Source organism: Ipomoea nil, unplaced genomic scaffold (assembly GCF_001879475.1).
Source record: "Ipomoea nil cultivar Tokyo-kokei standard unplaced genomic scaffold, Asagao_1.1 scaffold0980, whole genome shotgun sequence".
In the NCBI taxonomy this organism is placed as follows: Eukaryota; Viridiplantae; Streptophyta; class Magnoliopsida; order Solanales; family Convolvulaceae; genus Ipomoea; species Ipomoea nil.
In genome coordinates this window covers 1,779,492-1,799,223 of record NW_017617408.1, presented here as the reverse complement: position 1 = coordinate 1,799,223, position 19,732 = coordinate 1,779,492, and the positions used below count along the sequence as shown (strand labels likewise).

General features: G+C 35.4%; 1 protein-coding gene and 1 pseudogene across 1 annotated transcript; both read right to left on the bottom strand.

Moving 5' to 3' along the window:
- Positions 1 to 1,622: 1,622 nt before the first annotated feature.
- On the bottom strand, positions 1,623 to 16,324 carry LOC109179727 (annotated as a pseudogene).
- On the bottom strand, positions 15,046 to 16,119 carry LOC109179728. The gene is made up of 2 exons (XM_019329216.1): positions 15,882 to 16,119; positions 15,046 to 15,823 (listed from the first exon to the last, which is right to left on the bottom strand). Exon 2 carries the CDS (start codon positions 15,807 to 15,809, stop codon positions 15,348 to 15,350), a length of 462 nt encoding a protein of 153 aa, XP_019184761.1. The 5' UTR covers positions 15,810 to 15,823; positions 15,882 to 16,119; the 3' UTR covers positions 15,046 to 15,347.
- Positions 16,325 to 19,732: the final 3,408 nt, after the last annotated feature.

The window sequence follows — 19,732 nt, the reverse complement described above, 5'->3', positions numbered from 1 at the left end:
CCTACCAATTGCAAACCCACTACGTATGAAATTTAAAAAAAAAAAAAAAAAAAAAAAAAAAAAAAGAAGCAAACACCAACGTAAAAATGCACATGTCATATGCACACAGTAACGCAAGATTAAATTACAGCAAAAGCCAATACCAAACACCAACACCAACACCAACACTATAGCTTCATCATGCTTAAGAATCTTATGAAACTTCATGCTTACAATTTGCACATGCCCACCCACATAAGCGCAACCACCATCGAACTAAATTTAAAAAAAAAAAAAAAAAAAAGATGGTGCAAAGTTCCATTACCAGAAATTCGCACACACTCTACCACACAAATGCACACACTAACGCAACATTAACGTAGGAAAATTTACAAATGTACATACATGTGTTCTTATGCGCCATTTGCAAGCTATGTAGGAGTGTAAAATACCGTTCCTTATTTGCACGTTAAAATATCAGAATAAAAAATATATCTAGTTATTACCATTGATAGGATGAATAATATTATGGTAAAGATGCTATTTAAATTACCACCAAAATTAAACACCATTATATAATCACTCTTCACCCTTCTATTCAAATCTGTCATTAATTAATTGATTTTTGACTTTCAATCATACCCATCCATTAAAAATTGATTAATGGATGAGATGAGATCTCATGATCTCATATATCAAGGGGATCTCATGGGAACTAAAGCCTATATATATATATATATATATATATATATATATATATATATATATATATATATATATATATATATATATATATATATATATATTCTCCTTTAAATATGCATAAAAATGAATTGTTTACTTTTGTATTTTAGGAAAAAAGGTACTTTAAAAATTTTAAAATTAGAGAAATCGTTTTTATATATTTTATAAAGTTTCATAAATTTATGATTAGGAACATTTCTAAAATGCCAATGGAATTGAAACTCATAAATTCCATCCAAAGAAAATATGCTTCAATTCTTCCTTTCACATGATAACTATTCCTTTCGTACAGAGGAAAGAAATGGTGTGATGATTCCCGATTCCAATACTAAGTGCAGAAAAGGATTCTATTTGCACTACGGTAGCTCAGTTGGTACGCTCCCCATGACAGATTGCACCCAAGAATGAATCAAATCACAACAGCCGCATGAAAATCTTTTGTGGGGTAACTTCTCGTGAGCACTAGATTTGGTCCTACCACTTAAGAGGCTGATGCATTATGATTTAATTCTTTCACAATTCCAATAATGGAGCAGGGAGTGATACACATGAATTGCAATTTCATAATAACCCAAATTACATTATTTGGTTGAAGGAAATTGCAATTTCCTCCAACCATGAAATTGAATTGAAATTTTCATACCCCCTTCGGAATTCAAACTCCCATGCAATTCTACAACTTATGAAAAAGGTTCTAAAAAGTGTAAATTTGCCCTTTATTATTATTCTTGTTATTGTTAATATTATTACAAAGAACATTTTAGTATTTATATAGCTTCTTCCTTTTCAATTCCCATTTAGTTATTCCTACCAAATAATGAAATTTAAATTCTTATTTTATTTATACCTTATTCTTTTTTTCACGGAATTATAATTCATTTTCCCCTAATTTTTTTCTTTCAACCAAATACCCCGTAAAGCAAAGGTCGCCGAGGTGTGGGGGGAGGGATTTTGCCTTTGCACCTAAGAAAAGGATTATATTCTGACCTGATTGCAGCAAACCAAACATAACTTTACTGGAAGAAGAAAAACACACTCTAAAACAGTTCGGGCAAATATCCCAACAAAACAGCAACAGCCATCTGCGAATCATGTTTCAGCAGAACCTTAAAGACATCAAGCGACCTCAGACAGGTTTCTTAGGTGCACTAGAAGTTGGTATTGTGTGACCTTCAGGAAAGACAAAAGCAGGAATTTGCTTCCTGCGAACATGAGAGACAAAGATATCCATGCCTGGTTTCCAGTAAGTATACATACTTGTTTCGTGTCTAAACTCATCCACAGTCCCGCGAATATCAAACTGTTGCCCTTCTGGTGCTCCTCGGTTCCTCGTCAAACCGATGAAAAATGCAGAATGGGGATGTGGCTTGGATGAGTCCACAAATGCATTTGGGTTAGGATGGCAGTGCAGCATTCCATGAGTGTCAGTCTCTATCTGCAAAACATCAAATGGGAAGCATAAGCTTGTTTAATCTTAGTTATCCACAAATAATTTCGCCAAATTCTACCCTTAAATTTATGGTTTTATCAAATTTAGTCCCCCGCAATATAATATATGACATGCTGTTAACTTTATGAACAAATTTGTAAATTTCGAATGTCATCCCCTATATCTGACAGAGAACGATTGCCAAATGCCAACCTCATCCAAACTATAAACATTAATTTGCCCTTTGATCGACTTTGCAGTTGCATTTAGATTTTGGCCCTCATTATCACTGTTTAATGGTGTTGACGACAATCGTTCTCTATCATATATGAATATATGATATGTAACATTCAAAATTTACTGATTTGATCATGGAGTTAACAAGATGGATTATACGACATGGACTAAATTTGATAGAACCATGAAAGTCAATATCAAAATACAGAGAAATTAGCATTTGTCAAGAACTAAATGTGAAAAAATCACCAAAATCTATGCTTGATCCTGGCATTAAAGTAGCACAAGTAATGTTCACCTTAAGTGTAAGTTCTATAAGCTTTGACTCCACCCAGTCATTCCAACTTAACAAGTCATTATCATCTGCTGCAACGATATCAACCTGAAGAAAATTCTTGAATGCCTCAAAGAAACAATAGGGCTCAAAAAGAGCATCCCATTGAGCAGCATTCGATTCAATGCCCTAAATTTAACAGTAAAAGAGAAAATATCACTCTCTCAAAATCAACACCCGGGGGGAGGGGGATGGAAAAGAGATAAGAGTAAATTGAGATTAAACAACTTACCTCACAAATTTTACTGCCAAACTGAAACTGACTCATCAGTACTGAAAGAGTAGATGCTGAGACATGGGAACTGGAATTCATGCAAGGGTATGCAGGAGTGATGATTGGCATTTTATGTGATCGTTCTTCGGGGTTTTTGCGTGGATCCCAAGGAAGAAAACCGAGCTCATTGTCTTCTATAGGGCATAGCATCACAGGATTTGGCCAACGCCATTGTGTATAGACTCTGAAAAACCGTGAAACTAGCATGCTGGGAATTCCGTTAGGATAAAACTGGCAAATGCGAGCAACCAAAATAGCCCAGCTTGTACCACCAAGAAATCCAGTCACCTTGAGCAAAAAGGCATGCAAAAAGGATATTGAACACTTATGTAGCCTTTAGAATAATGTATTTTATATCGGAAATGAGCAAAAGAAAAGAAATTTATAAAAAGATAAAGAAATATCAACTTACATCTGAATAAACTCTACGGATTTTGGCCCAAAATTTCAAAGCTCTGAGTGTCATTTGGAAGTACTACAAGTTTAGAAAGTATTAGATAACATGGAAATCAATGATCATCAGATGAACCAGCAGAGGTAAAAGCTGGTAACATGGAAATCAATGATCATCAGATGAACCAGCAGAGGTAAAAGCTGTTACCTGCACATTGGGAACAAGTTTCATAAGCTCATCAGCAACCCTGCACCCATTGAGACTTTGAAGAGTTGTTTCATCAATATCGTACAGCACAGAACGGTCTGAAATATCCAAATCCTGTTGAATTGACATAATATAGGGCGTATAAACTCAGTTAAGTGGTTTATATGAGCAGTTCTTTTAATTTCAGAGCTCATATCTTATAGCCACAACAGATTCCTAAATTCTGAAAATTAACTTGTAGGCATTCCGGAGAAGAAGTAAAACATACTGTCAGCAGCTCTACTATCACATCATGTTTGTAATGAAGGTGAATATCCAAATTGGAAGATGAATCAATAAAGACTCAAGAGAATCTTCAGTAAGTGGAAGTGCAAAAAAAATTGTGTTTTGTTATGCTTTTAGTTGAGATGAAACACATTCTTTAATTTGTTCAAACCTACCTCAGGGACAACCAACAGAGAGATGTTTGAATTTCATAACAGGGACATGTGCTTCAAGGACACACCGGATTTCAGTAACTTCTTCCATTTTGGCTAAAATATCACGTAGAATAATAAAGAAATCCTCCTGTAGAAGAAACAGAAGCAGTAGACTATTTGAACAATGCTAGAAGTAACCATATTGAACTACACAAAGTTGGCCACAATTTGAAACTCACTTCCCGATTAACATAAGAAGGCCCGATGCACAATGTATCAATGGCAGTTCCAGGCAAATGAACCTGTAAAAAGTATCACTCGTCAACACCAACAAATAATGTGTTAAGGGAAACAATCGAAATTTGATAACATCAAGGGAACTGAGGTTTTTATTATACTATCTGAAACCTTTTCACACCCTGCAAGAGAGACACTTCATAATATGCCTAAATCTCTATTAACCAAAACTTATTATCTAATATACCAAGAGAGAGAGAGAGAGAGTAAACTGCAAAAAATCTAGCTCTGTACTTGAAATCTAATCACATTTTACATTTCTATAGCTGATGCTTTTATACATTATTAGTGGTAGCGTCAAGCCTTCAAATTGTCCTATTGTATTATTTCAAAAAAGTTTTATGTTATGTCTTCACCCTCATAAATTCATAAAGGATATCACCTGGCCCCTGCTTCCTTCTGTGCAGCATGGGGCACTTGCAGAGTTGCAGGAAAGAATTTTTCATACACGAAAACCTTTTCAAACTACAATTACATAGTGAAATTCTTGTCATTGTAACTGTGATGAATTTAATCTTGTCATAGACTTTATATTGTAGCCAGGATCTTAAACAGCAGCTGTTAATAAGTGAAGGTTTTATGCACCAATGAATCAGAAAGACTTCAAATGCATCCCCAGAAGAAAATTAGAAATGAAATGTAGAGAAACTTAAGGGTAAAGCACCAAAATATCATGGCTTCTATTCTAATGTATGAACTGGTTGACTTACTCCAAGCCGATAAGATCCAGAAGTGAATATTATAGAATTTGCATCTTCCACCATTTGATCTATGTAACGTCTCTGGCGGGTCAATTGCTTCACCCAGCACTTTACAATCTACAAAATTTAGTTCAAAATGCCCTCATTCTATGGATACTCCATCCTTTCATCAATTTCATGTGTTATGACGTTTTGTACATTTCATACTGAACTTGATCAAAATAACGATTGAGAATTAAAAGTGAATATAACACCTATAGTAGATGGAGCAAAGTTGTATTAACTAGTAGATTCATATAAAGAAGTGCATATAGGATAATAGGAAGCAAAATAAACTCAATATCATAAGAGAAAGCACAAGAACTCCATAGCTTGATCAGAATAACGATGAAGAATTAAAAGTGAATATAACACTATTGTAGATGGAGCAAAAGTGGTATTAGAAATTAGAATGAACTCAATATCATAATAGAATGAGCACAAGAACTCCATAGTTGTTTAATTACTACCATTAATATAATCACAGAATTAATTACCTGATCAAGCTTGCATAGCACCTCTTCTCTCGTTGCAGCTTCTTCCTCCTCGTATACTCCAGAATCCCTCAAAAACTAACAATTAATCAAGAGTCAACGCATAGTCAGTTCATATTCAAGCCCAAATTTTAGGAAGAAAACAGTACGTAATCATCAAATAAAACTACAAAATTTGACATCATTTAGTATTTCCTAAACTATCCAAAATCTTATTCACATCGAAATCGAAATAAAACTGAAAGGAATCACCTTCTCGAGTTGTGCATTTCTTTGAAGATCCGCCTGGGACGGTCCGGAAAGAGATAACGGTTTCATGACGCCGTACTGCAGCTTCGGCAGCGGCGGCGGCGGTTCAGATGCCAGCGAAGTCTCGGCTGAGCTCTCCATCACAGCAAACTATTCCTCCTGAGATTTCAATGACAATGACAGCTATGGAGAATGAATGGTTGGGAACGGAAATTGGGAGAAAGTCAAACCTAGGCGCCAAGCTTTCATTTTCATTTTCATTTTCATATTGGCACGTACAGGCGAGTACTGAATCAGAGTGCATGAACTTACGCAGGATTAACAATAAGCGCCAAAGCTGTAAACATTGTGAATACATGGCAGCTTGAAGGCCTTCCAGTTAGTAATTATTAATGAAATATGCTCATCATCACATATATAATATAATCTCTGTTAGAACATCATAGGGTAACGAAACACATCGCCGACTCGATATATAATAATATATTGGAATAAGGTTTAAATTGGCCACTGAACGTAATCTGAAAATGCAATTAGGCCACTGAACGAAAAAAAAAGTGCAATTAGGCCACTGAACACTCCAAAAATGTACAATTTCACCTGATAGCAGGTTACTCTCAATTTTAGCAGGTTATCTACTTACGTGGCAGCTGAGTTGGCATTTTTAATAAATTTTAATTAATTTTTAATAAATTTTAATAATAACTTTTTATTAAAAAAATTTTAAAAAAAATAAAAACGACTTTATTTAATTTTTTCCAATTTTTTATAAAATTTATTATTAAAATTAATTATTAAAAATTGTTTAAAAATTATTAAAAAATGTCAACTAAGCTGCCACGTAAGCAGGTAACCTGCTAAAATTGATGGTAACCTGCTATCCGGTAAAATTGCATACGTTTGGAGAGTTCAGTGGCCTAATTGCACATTTTTTGAGTGTTCAATGACCTAATTGCACTTTTTTTTCATTCAGTGACCTAATTGCATTTTCAGGTTACGTTCAGTGGCCAATTTCAACATTATTCCTAATATATTTAAAAGTCATAAAGAAGCGGTTAAAATAGCCATAATGAAACAGTTAAAAACAAAGGGATTTAAGAAGCAGTTTCAATAAACCCTTATGTTGAGAGATGAGGGATTCGAATCACAAAAATTTTCTAAATCCAAACATGCCTTTGCCAACTCGTTCAATATATATATTATTTATTTTCATCAATTTTCAAATATTTATGTAAAATATGTACTATATATACATACAATGACTATATATGAGGGTGGGGTGGGGGTGAGGTAGTATATTAAGGCAGGATTATATTGAAATTATTCATGCATAGATAATTGAAGATTGAATTTGCGTATTTAAATAGGTAATTCTTCTCCCAAAGATTGAGTCCCAACCCCAAGGGCCCCCACACTCCGACCCGACAGAGCTGACTTAATGGTTCAGCAGACAGGGCCAAATACTGATACGCACAAGGAATCTGCCCACTTTGGACATAATTTCCGCACTGCCGCCGCCGAGGTTCAAACCTTGGTCTCTTCTCCCAAATACTACCCACTAAACCATTGAGCTAAGCCCGTGCGAGTTAAATAGGTAATTCTAAGTTTACAAATGCAAGATAATATAGTCAAGATTGATTATAATTGTCAATAAAATAATTGTATAGGTATAGTTGAAACCAAATACGGGACATAAGGGGGAACAAATAAAAATTAGGGCATAAAATATTAAATATATACTAATATTGTTTGAGGAGATTCCGACATTAGGATTTGTGGTTAAGTTCTATTAAGACTTTAATATTAGAATTAGATTAATGGTGTAGTTATAATTCTATATTAGACTTTAATATTAGAATTAGACTAACGGTGAATTAACGGAAAAGTTAAATGGATAATCATATAACTAAGGATAAATTAGAAAATCTTAAAAGAAAAAAATTAAAACCTGAACAATATGAACCATTCATTTGATTTAATAATTTGGCGGTCATTTTTTCTACCCAATGTTAATAATTGAATAAATTCGCTGGTCAAATCCGCTAGTATAATCCGCTAACGCTAACCGCTGATTGTCAAACAAGGACATTGCGAGATAGTTCTCACTTCAATTTGTTGTGTGATTTGAATACTCTCTTTGTCACAAAATCTCTCAAGTAGTTAATATGGTTGGCTTTATTAATTATATTTTTTTAATTTTTTCATGGTATTAATAAAATACTTCGTAAATAAATATATAGCATTATTTTGTATTATAACTTTGATATTTAATTAGAAAAATAGTGCACAAAAAAGATAATAGATAATGTAGTGAATATAATCAATTGATGAATTTGAATGTAAAAATTTTTACATTTGAGAAAAATAAAGACAATATAACTAATGAAAATATTTCTTTTAATTAATTTATTGATAATTAATAATTTTTTTTCACTGAATAAAGACATTGTAAGGACAATGTAGCGAATATAATCAATTAATAAATTTGAATATAAAGAATTTTTATATTGAAGAAAAATAAAGACAATATAACTAATAAAATTATTTCTCTTATTTAATTTATTGATAATGAATATTTTTTTTTTGAATAAAGGCATTGTGGACACATAATTCTAAATTAAAGAAATGCATATGTATTATTTTTTGTTGTAACTACTAAATTATTATTTATATATAATTTAATAAGAATAAAATAGAGTACTAATTATGCCAACTTTGATTGGGATGAGGTTCGAATTAACGGTTAACTAACGGCAATTCTTAAAATTTTAACGGAATTAGTAACGGTGTGTGAGTATTTTAGGAAATTTTAGTGTAAAATTTAAATCTGATCAATCTTTTAATCAATCTGAGCCATTCATTTGATTAAAATCTGTGACCGCCATTTTTTCTACCCATTATAGGCCTAACTCTCTTGGGCTCTTATTAGTATAGTAGGTAGATATATATATATATATATATATATATATATATATATATATATATATATATATATATATATATATATATATATATATATATATATATATATAGGCGCACAGGAGAGAAATGTGAATGCATGCCACTATCCACGTGTCCAGATCAACGAATCAGATCTAATTTAAAAAAAAAAAAAAAACAATGCGGTGACATTTTTGTAAATAACTCGAACTTTGGTGCAAGTAAATGTGTTATAAGTGCAAGTAGTTGGTGCATCTTTGCAAGTAAAAAGTGCAAGTAAAATCACTTACAAGTGCACCTATTTTCGATCATTTACAAGTGAAAGTAATTTTACCTTATTAACATTCGTGCACCTAGGTGCAACTACTTGTAACAAATGCACCTAGTTATAACGTCAAGTGCAATTAGTATTGTGCTTAGTGTAAATTTTACTTGCACCTATAATATATTTTACATGCAGTTGTAATACATTTTACTTGCACTTAGGTGCACTATATGAAACTGCTACTTGCACTTGTAAATATATTATATGTTTGACAATAAAAAGTGCAGGTAAAATCACTTGCAAGTGCACTTACTTTCACCTACAAGTGCATGTAATTCTGCCTTGTTAACATAATAACATTTATTCATCTGAGTTCGTCTGTTTTGCATCGCTTTTTTTCTTGCAAGAGAGTTCAGCAGGCAGTTAGTACCCGTGAAAATCACCCGCAAACATACATGCACCTACTTATAACTATAACTGCACTTAGATCTGGACAGGTGGCACACGCTAGATCATTTACATCTCACTCCTGGGTGCGCCATTCGCACCTAAACGTGATTATATATATATATATATATATATATATATATATATATATATATATATATATATATATAGGGTCAGGTTCCTATGAGGTCAAGCCTTCCCGTGCGGTCAATGCAGCATACACCATTAGGTATGGATAAATGCACCACACAGGTGTTCGTAAATACACTATATGTGTGGTGTATTTTTTATTTGAGTGGTGCATTTTTTGGCATTTCATTCTGGTGTATTTTCAAACACTGTATGGTGCATTTATGCATACCTAATGGTGTATGCCGCACTGACCGCACGGGAAGACTTGACCTCACAGGAATCAATATATATATATATATATATATATATATATATATATATATATATATATATATATATAGGATCTGGTGAGGTTAGCATTGGCAGGTGAGGTCGTGAGGCCCAATCTTGTACGTTTATTTTCAGCTTTGGACGTTTCAGATTTAATGCCGGGTATTAATATTTGCGCTGGTTTATTTGTAGGATTAGGGTCAATAACGTCTTTTTGGTTGTATCTTTAATGGACAATAGTAATTATTTACCCGATTTTATGGGCGTGTGCAATGTTAATTATGGTTTAAATTAGATGTTACATATCTTTAGTCTTCTATTGCCGTCTCTTCGCCTTTGGTTCTTTGACTTTTGCAATTCTTCTCCGGTATTCTCTCTCGCTTGTTGCAATCACCTCCGCGCTGCTTTTCTTCTCCGTCCGGGATCTTTAGGGAAGCAACAACGCCGGTCCACTTTGCCTGTGCCGTTCTATCAGTCGTCATGACCGGTTCTTCCAACCGTCGGTCCAAGCGTAAGAGGAGGGGGGGGGGGGGGGGGTCTTCCGGTTGCAATCCAGGTATTCCTGTAGCCGCGCTGGTTTGTTTGGTGTTCTTTCGTGTATGTGGATGTTGTATTGGTGTTGCATGTCTATGTCGGCGAGAACAATGGCGGGGGGTTTTGGTCTGTTAGGTTCCGGGTTTTGAGGATGGATTGTAGCGGGGTAGTAGGGTTTTTTTGTGGGGATTTACTCCGTCTGTTTGCTTTGCTGTTTTTTTGGTTTGGTGATTTGTTTTCGGGTAATGGCGGGTTCCGGCCGACTAGGGCTGTGCATCGCTGTTTAGTCGGTGATTTTAGGGGGGATGGGGTCAGAGGGGCTTCCTGGGAGTGATTGACGGTGGGGTGGGTAGGGCTTCGTCAGGGAGGTGGCAGTTATTGGTTTTGGTGGTTTTTTTTTTCTTTCTTTTTTGTGTTTTGTCTGGCGGGGGTAATGCAGGGTTTTTTTTTTTTTTTTTGCTTATTTCTTTTTTTATGGCTGGGGACCCTTTTTTTTTTTTTTTTTTTTTTTTTTTTTTTTTTTTTTTTTTTTTGTTAAGGACTTTATGTTAGTTGGGGGGTGTGTGATTGCCGTGATGTTTAGTAAGTTGTGGGTGCGTTGTAGGATTTTCGGCGTGTGCAATCTGGGTTTATTGTTCGAGGTATTCTAAACATTACTGCGTGTGCAAACTGGGTTCCCGTACTGTGTTTTGTTGGTTTTTTGTTTTGTTTTTTTTTTTTTTTTTTGGTTTTTTTGCTGGGTAGAGGCGTTGTCTGGGCTGCATGTTATTTGCATGTCCATGTTTTTGGCGGGTTGGGGGGGGGGGGGGTACTTATGTGGTGATTGGCGATGGGGTGGATGAAGTTCGGCAAAGGAGGTGTGAGTAGTTGCTTTTATTTTATTTTATTATTTTTTAATGTTTTCGGGTTCTTTGCAGCTAGGGTGGGGTATAGTTTTTTTTTTTTTTTTTTTTTTTTTTTTTTTTTTATAACTTTTGTCGTGCATTTGGTGCGTTGATGGCGAATACGGCTTCAAATATGTGCATTCGAACTAGTTTTGCATTGGGGTATTGTTCTTTAAGTCTGTGCATTTGATAGGTTTAGTGAGTTTGTTTTTTAGTGTTTGTGTGTGCAACTCCACGGCCGCTCTGGAATGGGCATGATTTTCAGACGGTGAAGTGAAGGTATGACTTCCCAGATGTGAAAAAGGGATATGTTGGTGTGTGCGGGATTTGTGATATGCGGTTGCATTACGTTAAATTGTAGCATTTAATTTGGCATTACGTAACATACATGCCGTGTGTGTTTAAATTTGCTTTGTATGCAACCCGACCTCTGTTTCCTTATGAAATGTTGTTGGACCTTTGTTTGGTGTGTTCGTTGTCGTTGTTTGGTGCTTGTGGTCCCCGTATTTTTTCTTTTAAAAAAAATGTTTTATAATAGATTATTATTATAGAATAATAGAGAGTTAAAAGATCAGAGTCCCGAAACGGATGAACTGTAAGATTCACCCTTTCAGGGCCAGTAAGTATACTTTGTTGGCCTTGGGTGTGTGGTTTAAGAATTATGTTATCGTATAAGATATTTTGCTTGGCAAATTATGCTGTGGAATCGTGTCCACCTTGCAAGGTGGATACGGGTCCAAAACTGTCATAATTATGAATATATAGTTCTATAATTATGAACATAAAGTTGTGAACATAATTATGAATATAGAGATTCAATAATTGTGAATTTGAAGTTCAAAAATTATGAATATATAGTTTTATAATTATGAACATATAGTTCAGTAATTATGAACATAGAGTTCTGTAATTGTGAATATAAAGTTCAATAATTATGAATATGCAGTTCAAAATTATGAATATATAATTTTATAATTATGAACGTATAATTCAGTAATTATGAACATAGAACCGTGTCCACCTTGCAAGGTGGACACGGTTCCACAGCATAACGATTGATTCTGCTTGCTTGCTTGTGCGGGAAAAAAAGGAGGCTGGAATTTTTTCCAAAAATATCTCATGCATTTTTGTTGTACTATACTTTCTTCTTCTCACAAATATGGCCTATTAAATCAGTAAATAAGGCCGGTTTTTAGATTTTTGTGGCTCCGTTCTAGTAAATAAATGAAGCCTTACCAAAATATAAGCACAATCTTTAATGGTGAATGGTATTGGTGGTGAATGGTACATTTTTAAGTTATTTCTGCAGATTCATGGCTTGAGACATCATCTGTGTCATTGGGAAAACAGAATGGTTTTGTCTACTCAATTAATTAGGTTCTAATTATTAAGAGAGAGAAGTGATTTGGGATAAAACTGATGAGTTTTAAGATTAATTGTAAAAATATATATATATATTTCTTAATTAGCTAGGTCAAAAATAAATATTAAATCATCTAAAAATTGAGGCCTTATGTTGTTGACCATTTTACACGACCTAAAATCCGACCATATCAGTAAATTAAGCCCGTGTGGCACTACATGTTGTACGGAGTACTATACATTCTTAGTAGAGCGCAATGTTGTATTCAAAACATTAATGTCGATATGAGTTAAACTCGGGTTTGTGTGTATGTGTATGTATGGTTTCTAGTATTCTTAGAGACGTTTGATCAAATACCTAGAAAGCAAAGTAAAATGCATAGGATGTATTGTAAAAAAAATAAACAAAAGCCCATTCCATAAATAGAATAAGATTTTCCTCAAATTATTGTGTTGATCGCAGTTTAAAACGACGTTGTTTTAATGTATAAAAAATTTGTTAGTATTTCAAAAAAAAAAAAAAAAATTGTTAGTTAATAATGAAGTGATCTGCTTAGTCCTTTATGTGTTAGAAACTTAGAATAATAAACCTTCTAGGATAAGATAATACATTTTATGAGATACAATAATGTAGTTTATGTGTTAGAATAATAAATCTTTTAGGGTAAGAATGTAAGATAGAAACAGAAGCAGTAGACTCTTTGAGAAGTAACCATATTGAACTACACAAAGTTGGCCACAATTTGAAACTCACATGCCGATTAACATAAGAAGGCCCGATGCACACTGCATCAACGGCAGTTCCAGGCACATGAACCTGTAAGAAGTATCACTTGTCAACACCAACACATAATGTGTTAAGGGAAACAATCAAAATTTGATAACATCAAGAGAATTGAGGTTTTTATTATACTTGAAAAGGCAATTTAGTATGCTACATTGCATTGATTATACTATCGGAAACCATTCACACCCTGCAAGAGAGACACTTCATAATATGCCTAAATGACTATTAACCAAAACTTATTATCTAATATACCAATAGAGAGAGTAAACTGCAAAATTCTAGCTCTGTACTTGAAATCTAATCACATTTTACACTTCTATAGCTAATGCATTTATACATTATTAGTGGTAGCTTCAAAATGTCCTATTATATTATTTCAAAAAAGTTCTCTGTTATGTCTTCACCCTCATAAATTCATAAAGGATATCTCCTGGCCCCTGCTTCCTTCTGTGCAGCATGGGCACTTGCAGAGTTGCAGGGAAGAATTTTTCATGCACAAAAACCTTTTCAAACTACAATTTACATAGTGAAATTCTTGTCATTGTAACTGTGATGAATTTAATCTTGTCAGCCAGGATCTTAAACAGCAGCTATTAACAAGTGAAGGTTTTATACACCAACGAATCAGAAAGACTTCAGATGCATCCCCAGAAGAAAATTAGAAATGAAATGTAGAGAAACGTAAAGCTACAAAATATCTTGGCTTCTATCCTAATGTATGAACTGGTTGACTTACTCCAAGCCGACAAGATCCACAAGTGAATATTATAGAATTTGCATCTTCCACCATTCGTTTTGAGTAACATCTCTGGTGGGTCAATTGCTTCACCCAGCGGCTTACAATCTACAAAATCACATCCACAGCATCAAAATTTAGTTCAAAATGCCCTCATTCTATGGACACTCCACCCTTTCATGTGTTATGACGTTTTGTACATTTCATACTGAACTTGATCAAAATAACGATTGAGAATTAAAAGTGAATATAACACCTATAGAAGATGGAGCAAAGTTGTATTAACTAGTAGATTCATATAAAGAAGTGCATATAGGATAATAGGAAGCAAAATAAAATCAATATCATAAGAGAAAGCACAAGAACTCCATAGCTTGATCATAATAACAATCAAGAATAAAGTGAATATAACACTATTGTAGATGGAGCAAAAGTGGTATTAGAAATTAAAATGAACTCAATATTGTTTAATTACTACAATTAATCACAAAATTAATTACCCGACCAAGCTTGCATAGCACATCTTCTCTCATTTCAACTTCTTCCTTCTTCTCGTATACTCCTGAATCCTTCAAAAACTAACAATTAATCAAGAGTCAACACATAGTCAGTTCATATTCAAGCCCAAATTATAAGAAGAAAACAGTAATCATCAAATAAAACTACAAAAAAATTACATCATTTAGTATTTCCTAAACTATCCAAAATCTTATTCACATCGAAAACTGAAAGGAATCACCTTGTCGAGTTCTGCATTTCTTTGAAGATCCAGCTTGGACGGCCCGAAAAAAGATACCAGTTGAATGAACCTGGGGCTTGAACAGAAAAATAGAGGGAGAAATAGCATAACAGAAGAGGAAAGGAGAAATAGCAGGGAATAGGGAATAGGGAAAGAAGAAAACAGTAATCATCCAAGCATAATACTCCAGTACAATCTATTCCCTATTTATACTAGAAAGAAGGTAAATATCTAATAACAAATCTGCAAGAACTAACAGCCCCAAGGAGTGAAACAGCACTGCTTCCAGCCCTGCTGGTCTGATGCTTCCTCTACCAAGTTGTGATCTTTGCTGGTCGGGTCTGCTACTTCTTTGGTTCAAGCTCAGCAAACTTCTTTATAGACAGCATCACTTTCTGGTTATATATTTGTTTTGGTATGGAAGATCTGAGAATGGGAGTGTCCAAGAATCTAACTATGATTCCCTCCAATTGTCACCTCCATGGCCCTGAGCTTGCTGCCTAACCTCCAAATTGCCTCTTCTTGGAGCCCAATCCAGATCATCAACCCTTTGGCCAATCTGAAATGCATGGGTGTTTTCCCCTAGGCCCTCATCTTCCACCACAATTTCAGGATTCTCAGGGTCATTCTGCACTGCAGGCTCCTTTCCCGGTCTCCTTCCAGGCATTTGGCTTCCTTCCCCTTGATTCGGAAGGCTTGTTTGACCCCGCCCATGTGCAGAAGATGGATCTATTACCGGGGATGGTGGTCGATTCTGCCGCAGTAGCTCGGTCATCTCAGATTTCCAGCCAGCAAACTGTGCAAACATCTCTGATTTGAACTCCTGGATCGTATCTTCCACGGACTGTAATCTTGAATCTATCTTGCTTCCTTGTTCGACGACTTGAGCCTCCAAGCTTCTAAACCGATCCTCCATTACCAACTATAATGAATAAACCTGATAATTTGAAGAAAAAACAGGCAGAAGAGAGCAATTGCAGAAAATGGAGAAGAGAATGGCAGAAATTGGGGGAGATTTGGGAGATTTTTAGATGAGAGAGATAGAGAAATCTGATAAAATTGTATTGAATTCCACAAACCATCCAATTACAAATCATACTCCAATTTATAGTCCTCTGGAATTTACTCCAAATAACAAACAAAATAACAATCAAGTAACAAACTCAGATTTGAACTCCTGGATCTTTATCTCCCAAGTAACCGCAACAACCGTTCCCAGCAAACCTAGGCGCCAACCAAGCTTTCATTTTCGTCCTTTTCTATTCTACATCCTAAGCAAGATATTGGCACGTACAGCGAGTACTGAATCAGATTGCATGAACGCAGGATTAACAATAAGCGTGAAAACTGTAAACATTCACGTTTGATTGCCTTCCAGTTAGTAATGATTAATGAAATATGCTGATCATCACATAATCTCTGATAGCGCATCAAATATGCGTCTATTCTCTGAGGATTCTTCTTATTTCTTCAGCCATTGTTCATCTTTCTTTCTTCTTCTTCTTTTTTTTTTTTTTTTTTTTTAATATGGAAAACCCACATATGTATTGGGTAAACTTGTCTAATGTGTACTAATCAACTAATGAAGTAAATTACACTAAGAATACGGTCAGGTGTGTCTTTACCAGGATTATATTTTCTTTCATAAATATTAGAGTTGATTTTATTTTTTGTTTTAGATTTATAAGTAACAATTTACTTTCAATCATCTTTTTCATAACATCTATTATTATGGTGTGATAATTTTGGTCATTCGTCAACAAAATTGTTGAATATCTTTAAATACACGGACATTTTGATCTTTAAAAAAAAATACAAAATAGGTTAACCCATTATATTTTTAATTTTATTTTCTTGAAAAAAAAAATCATAATTGAAGACCTAAATGTCATTGTGTATTTCACGAAATTTCATCCATTTTGTTGACGGATGACAAAAAAATGGCTATTTTACAATAATACTAAAACCAAGAAGGAAAGTTCTAAAAATAAGTGACTGAATTTAAATTGACACCTAAAAAGCTAGGATCAGAAATGACTAGGGATCGAGTCCCACTAGCAGCAGTGTGGGAGCAACCCCTCAAAGTGGGAGCTCTTTGTGCACAGTAAGCAAAGGTCACGTTCAATTGAGTTACCATGATTTACATCCTCCCAGCTCTTTGTGCACAGTAAGCAAAGGTCTAGCCTTTGTGGTTCACGTTCAGTTGAGTTACCATGATTTACATCCTCCGAGATGATCTGTCTGGGCGAGATGTGGGAGCCCTTAGGGTTGGGGTTCAACCTTTTGGAAAGAAAAATGAAATTAACTCTAAATATTACGGGGTCGTTTACCAACTTGGAAAAATGAAAGATTTTCCAAAAAATTGGAGAATTAGAGAAGTAGAAAAATGGAGAATAGAAAACTTGTTTACTAAAATCCTTGTTCCAAATTCGCATTCTATCTCCATTCTCCACTTTTTCTCTATATTTGGAGAATAGATAAACAGAGTTCTCCAAATGGAAGAATGGAGAGAGACATGTGCGTGAACAGTGCCATTTCTAGGGTCTATGGATCAATTTTGAATAGCAACATATTAGTGTATATATTGCTTATTATTATTAAGGTCGATATATAATTATTTAAGAGTTAATTTCACCGGATGTCGCTTATCTTTCTAACAATTATTATTAACACTTAATTACTTTTATATATTATTTTTACCACTTATATTATTATTATTATTAGTTTCTTTTCAAGTTCTGTTAGTATATAATGGCCGTGAGGCACAATAATAATATAACCATAATTAAATATTCTTGTATTGTATTCCGTGAGTCACAATAATAATATAACAATAATTAAATATTCTTCTGTATATTTATCAACTTTTGTTATCTTTTGTATATTTAGTATTAGTGTATTGATTTTTTTTATTAAAAAAATAAATTTGTAAAATAAATTATTATTATTATTATTATTATTATTATTATTATTATTATTATTATTATTATTATTATTACTTGTGCTCCATATTATGAAATTTGTAAAATGAAATCAGAGATTATGTGATGATCAGTATATTTTGAAGAGAATCTATTAATTTTGAAGAGATTGCTCCCTGGGGATGACCCTGACACAGTACAGCTCTCCCATGTGGAGTTTTGGGTCCAAATTCACTCGTTACCGGTCGGCTTCCGTTCGGAGGCTGTGGTTATGGCAGTTGGCACTTTCCTTGGCTCGGTGGTGCAGGCGGATGATAAGAACTTTGATGGCTCGATGAGGGCCTTCTACCGGGTGCGTGTTTCATTGGACGTCACGAAGCCTTTAAAGAAACAGATGAAGTTGAGGAGGGATGTTGGTTCGTGGTCGCTCATAGACTTCAGGTATGAGCGTCTCCCAACATTTTGTTTTCTTTGCGGGTTGATAGGGTATGGGGACAAACACTGCAGATTGGCGTTAAATCGTGTTGATCTGAAAGCGGAGAAATCGTATGGTGCGTGGTTTAGGGCCGGAACGCGACGGGGAGCCCCAACCTTGAATCAATGTTGGATTCCTCCTGAATCGGCAGTGGACCGGCGAAGTTGGAGGTCTCCGGCTATGATGGTGAATGTCGTAGCAGAAGGGGAAGTGGGGCAGCAGGTCCATCTCGGACGTAATATGACCGGTGAGGTTTCTGCTATTGCACAGGAACGGAATATGGCAGGCCCAGCTGTTGCGGGAGTTAGGTCGAGTATGGCAGAAAAACAGTTGAATGCGGTTAGTTTGGTGGATGGTTTGGTTGTTGGGGAGCAAAAGAGAAGACGGGTGGAGGAGGGTGTGACAAGACCAGTGGATTTGGATGAAAATATGGACTGTGAGGCAGTTGTGTCAAAAAACGGAGAAGAGGCGGGTCTTGCGGTGTAAGCCCGCCGAGAATTATGAGTATAATATCATGGAACTGCCGGGGACTTGGCAACCAGACGGCAGTTCAAGTGTTGGCGGACCTGGTCCGCTTGAAGAGGCCGAGTGTGGTTTACCTTATTGAAATGTTTGTGGATAAGCAGCGTATGGAAACTATCCGGGTGCAGTTGGGTTTTGACAGTGTGTTTGCAGTAGACGCTGATGGTCATAGCGGTGGACTAGCCCTATTATGGAATAATACAGTGGAGTTGACGATTACGGGGTACTCAAGTAATCATATTGATACTGAGGTCAGGCTCGATGTGGGCCAGCCTTGTTGGCGGTTTACGGGGTTTTATGGGTACCCAGAGAGGCAACGAAGGCGGGAGGCATGACAGTTGTTACGGACTTTATCGGCACGTTCACAACTACCGTGGGTAGTTATGGGCGATTATAATGATCTCCTGGACCAATTTGAGAAGCGGGGACGGGTTCCACATCCGGGGTGGTTGATAAATGGGTTTAGGGAGGCGGTGGCAGATAGTGGTTTGCAGGATGTACCTTTTGGGGGGCACCAATACACCTGGGTAAAGTCGAGGGGCACTGATAGAATGATTGAAGAGAAATTGGACCGAATTCTAGCAAATGACAGTTGGCTTAATTTGTTTGAGGGGTACGGGCGCTCTCGTTGACAGTTCCATATAGTGACCATCGACCACTGATTTTAACCCATGTTAGCTTGCCGACAGTCCGTAGGAGAGCCAGGTTCTGTTTTGATAATATGTGGCTTCGGGAGGAGGAGTGTAGAGAGATTGTTACGCATAGCTGGGATCGGTCCAATGGCCTGGATACATTAGCCAGAGTAGAGGCTTGTGCGCGAGATATTTCACGGTGGGGCCGACATTATAATAAGGATTTCCAGCGGAAAATTGAGCAAAATAAACGTCGTTTGGATTTGCTCCGTTCTCGTAGGGATGAACC

What these genes read in the sequence shown, in the direction of transcription:
- LOC109179728 (XM_019329216.1), bottom strand. Translation starts at nt 15,809, where the DNA reads ATGGAGGATCGGTTTAGAAGCTTGGAGGCTCAAGTCGTCGAACAAGGA.